At 43.8% G+C, this 4508-nt stretch overlaps 1 protein-coding gene across 1 annotated transcript in view; it reads left to right on the top strand.

Annotated features, from left to right (window-relative positions):
• The window catches only part of LOC117950841 (cytochrome P450 2J2-like), a gene marked incomplete at its 5' end in the record, with an annotated part of 37067 nt that overhangs the window by 30231 nt on the left and 2328 nt on the right, over positions 1–4508 (top strand). The window contains 2 exons of the mRNA XM_034882186.1: positions 105–243; positions 446–633. Of these exons, the coding sequence (XP_034738077.1) occupies positions 105–243; positions 446–633 (327 nt within the window). The remainder of the gene's footprint in view (positions 1–104; positions 244–445; positions 634–4508) is intronic.

Raw genomic sequence — 4508 nt, 5'->3', positions numbered from 1 at the left:
TTTCTAAGTGGGAGAACTTGCAAAATAGCAGAGTGTTCAAATACTTATTTTCCTCCACTGTATGTCAACTCATACTATAAATTGTCTCTCTGGGTTATTAATAGATGAAGGACAAAGATTCTGGTTTCGACTTAGATAATTTAAAGATCTGCACTATGGACCTGTTTGGTGCTGGAACTGAAACCACTACCACTACTTTACACTGGGGACTGCTGTACATGATCTACTACCCTCACATTCAAGGTGTGTAGGTGTGCGTATGAGTAATATATGTCCCACTCCATTCCTGCATGGTTTGTACGTGGCTTGACTCAATGTCTGTCAGAAGACTGTCACAGGTCTGGCCTGCATTGGGAGAGTAAGTGTGGGGGATGCACGTCAAATTCCCCTCAGTCATCTATGAGGTGCACAGATTCACATTGTTTCCTGTTTTCACTGTGTGTAGAGAGAGTCCAGGCTGAGATAGATACTGTTGTTGGTTCATCCAGACAGCCCTCTATGACGGACAAAGAAAAGATGCCCTATACCGATGCAGTCATCCATGAAATCCAGAGAATGGCCAACATCGTTCCCCTAAATGTGGCCCGCATGACAAACAAGGACACTGTTCTCGACAAGTACAAGCTCCCAAAGGTACACGTGATCAATTACTGTTTTCATGTGAGCATTTTGCCTCTTCATGTTTTCCAAGTTGGACTTTCTAGCAGCATAACTCTTGGATGTGTTATTTCTTGGCAACCTACTCAAAACGCATTTCCCACAAAGACTCAAACCATTCCCTATTCCATTCCACTTGTTGCTAATCAAAATGTACCAAGAGTAAAAACGCATATCATACAACAGAGAGAGTGGACATAGAGAACAGTAAAATCAGACAAGGTTACAAAGAAACAGAAGAATGAAATTGTCACATCACTGCTACGTATTAAAAGCCAGACTCAACAGATACGTTTTGAGTTTGGACCTAAAATGAGCTACATCTGTAATAATAGAATATCGGGTGGTGGGAACTTGTTCCAGAGGCTCGGGGCAGCAACTGCCAAAGCCTGACCCCCCCCCCTACCGTTTATACCTGGACGTTGGGACTTCTAAAACTCGCTGATTTGAAGACCTCAAAGACTGGTTGTGCTCCCGCAAAGTTAAAATTTCAGACAAATACTCTGGGGCCAGACCATTTAAAGCCTTAAAAACAAACAATAAAACCTTGAAATTCCATTCTAAAAAGCACCGGAAATCAATGCAGGGTGTAGAGAACGGGACTGGTATGTGCACGCGTGATGTATTTGTTAAAAAGCTAGCAGCAGCATTTTGCACAAGACGTGAAGACGTGATTCAGACCAAAAAAGTTGATTTTTGAAAACTTATATGAACAAAAAAATGTGTATACATTGATTTTCTTGATAAATTAATATTAATGTGATCAATTTCATTGTATACTAATAATGGCGCTGAAAATACAAGGCGTTATCCACTTAATTATTTAATTTAACTTACTACAAAGTCCATTTAGTACCTCCTCTGGGAGCATTTGTTCTTAATCGGCCAGTCGTCATGCAATTCTAGATGACTAAATTTCTATTTGCTTGGGAGCACAAGATATGCTCCTGGTCTTTGTTGAATTATTTGTTGAGAATAGAAATACATTACTGATATTGGAAACAACAATTGAGCAAATAATTCCTCCAATTTTGATTGATATATTTCCAATAATTATCATTACCAACTTCAGTTTGAACTTTGTACATTTTAAATATTAATTTTGGTTTATTGAAGTGCCCATATTATGCTTGTTTTAAGGGTCATAATTGTTTTTTAAGGATGTACCAGAATAGGTTTACATGGTTTCATTTTCAAAAAACACCATATTTTGTTGTACTGCACATTGCTGCAGATCCTGTTTTCCCCCTGTGTGTTTAGGTGTCTGATTTAGCTACAGAGTGAGACATCTCACTTCTATACTATCTTTGTTGGGAGTCGCACATGCTCAGAATCAGAATCAGCTTTATTGACCAGGTATGAAGACACATACGAGGAATTTCCTTTTGGAGCATAGTTGCTCACAATGTGCTTACACAAAACAAACAAACAAACAATATATACACACTAATATAGACACACTAATATATACATACTCTAAACAGAAACAATGTAGAGAGATGAGTGCAATGAAGAGTCCAATAATTATTATTAAAATGTGGAACAATAGGGATAAATTGTATTAAGTTATCATATTATAATATAAACAGTATGAACATTATGAACAGTTCTGAAATAGGAAATGAGAATGATGAATAAATAATGAATAACTAGTGAGATATGAGAATGAGAATTATGAATAAATACTAAATAAATGGAATAATAGTGGAACCAGTAAACAGGGGCTGTAGAGACAGTGCTACTGGGTTATTGGCCAGAACTAAACCTGACACTTTGGGTCAGAAGTCCGCTGTTCATCAGAGAGATGGCTTGCGGGTAGAAACTGTTCCTGAGTCTGTTGATTTTGGCAAACAGTGCTCTGTAGCGCCTACCAGAGGGCAGAAGCTGGACCAGGTTGTGTCCGGGGTGAGATCGGTCTGTAGTGATGGTTCCTGCGCGTTTCCTGACTCTGGAAGAGTACAAGTCATTAACGGAGGGCAGGTTGGCACCGATTATCTTTTCTGCAGTCCTAACTGTCCGTTGTAGTCCGCTCCGGTCCTTTTTGGTGGCAGATCCAAACCAGACAGTGATGGACGTGCAGAGGACAGACTGGATGATGGCTGATTAGAAGTGGATCAGCAGCTCCTTAGGCAGGTTGAGCTTCCTGAGCTGCCGCAGGAAGTACATCCTCTGCTGGGCCTTTTTAATGATGGTGTCTGTGTTGGGCTCCCACTTCAAGTCCTGGGATATAGTGGATCCCAGAAACCTGAAGGATTCCACAGCAGACACAGGGCTGTTGAGTATGGTGATGGGGGGAAGAGTGGGGGTCTCTTCCTGAAGTCCATGATCATTTCCACAGTTTTGAGCGTGTTAAGCTCAAGGTTGTTCTGACTGCACCAGAGAGCCAGCTGATCCATCTCCCGTCTGTAGGCCGACTCATCACCGTCCCGGATTAGGTCGATGACCGTTGTGTCGTCAGCGAACTTCAGGAGTTTAACAGATGGGTCTCCTGAGGTGCAGTCATTGGTGTAGAGGGAGAAAAGCAGTGGGGAGAGCACACACCCCTGGGGGGCGCCAGTGCTAATAGTCCGTGTGCTGGATTTGATCTTTCCCAACCTCACCTGCTGCCTCCTGTCAGTCAGGAAGTTTGTGACCCACTGACAGGTGGAGGCTGGCACAGTGAGCTGGGAGAGTTTGGTGCTGAGGATGTCCGGGATGATGGTATTGAACGCCGAGTTGAAGTCCACTAACAGGATCCTTGCATAAACCCCTGGAGAGTCGAGGTGTTGCAGGATGTAATGCAGTCCCAGGTTGACTGCATCATCCACAGACCTGTTTGCCCTGTAGGCAAACTGCAGGGGGTCCAGCAAGGGGACTGTGATGTCCTTTAGGTGGGCCAACACCAGTCTTTCAAATGACTTCATGACTACAGATGTCAGGGCGACAGGCCTGTAGTCATTTAGTCCGGAGATGGAGGGTTTTTTGGGGACTGGGATGATCGTGGAAAGTTTGAAGCAGGAGGGAACTTTAGATAGCTCCAGAGATCTGTTGAAGATCTGAGTGAAGATGGGGGCCAGCTGGTCTGCACAGATTTTCAGGCAGGATGGTGATACACCGTCTTGGCCAGGAGCCTTTCTGGTCTTCTGCTTCTGGAAGAGCTGGCGCACATCCACTTCACAGATCGTGAGTGCAGGTGAGGGGTCAGAGGGGGTAGGTGACTGACTGAAGTGTCAGTTGGTGAGTTTTTTGTGGGGGGAGGGGTGTGACTGTGGTCTTTTCAAACCTACAGTAGAAGCTGTTCAGCTAGTCAACAAGTCGTAGAGAACCAGCAGTGTTGGGGGATGGTCTCCTGTAGTTAGTGAGTGACTGCAGGCCTCTCCACACTGACCGAGGATCGTAGTTTGAAAAGCTGTTTTTCAGCTTTTTAGCATAGCTCCTCTTAGCTGCTTTGATCTCTTTGGTCAGTGTGTTCCTGGCCTGGTTATACAGGACTCTATCCCCACTTCTGAAGGCCTCCTCTTTTGACTGACGAAGCTGCCTGAGTCTTGCTGTGAACCAGGGTTTTTGGTTGTTGTATGTGCAGAAGGTTTTTGTCGGCACACACATGTCCTCACAAAACTGATGTAAGATGTCACAGTTTCAGTTATTTCATCCAGATCAGGGGCTGCAGCCTCAAAAATACTCCAATCAGTACAGTCAAAGCAGGCCTGTAAATCCAGCTTTGACTCGTTGGTCCATCTTTTCACACTCATTTACAACAGGTTTAACAGATTTTCGTTTCTGCCTGTATGTCGGGACAAGATGAACCAGACAGGGATCAGAGAGTCCCAAGGCTGCACGTGGGACAGAGCGATAGGTGTCCATCCATCCAT

This window comes from Etheostoma cragini, chromosome 9 (genome assembly GCF_013103735.1).
Source record: "Etheostoma cragini isolate CJK2018 chromosome 9, CSU_Ecrag_1.0, whole genome shotgun sequence".
Classification (NCBI taxonomy): Eukaryota; Metazoa; Chordata; class Actinopteri; order Perciformes; family Percidae; genus Etheostoma; species Etheostoma cragini.
This window is presented reverse-complemented; position numbering and strand designations above follow the sequence as displayed.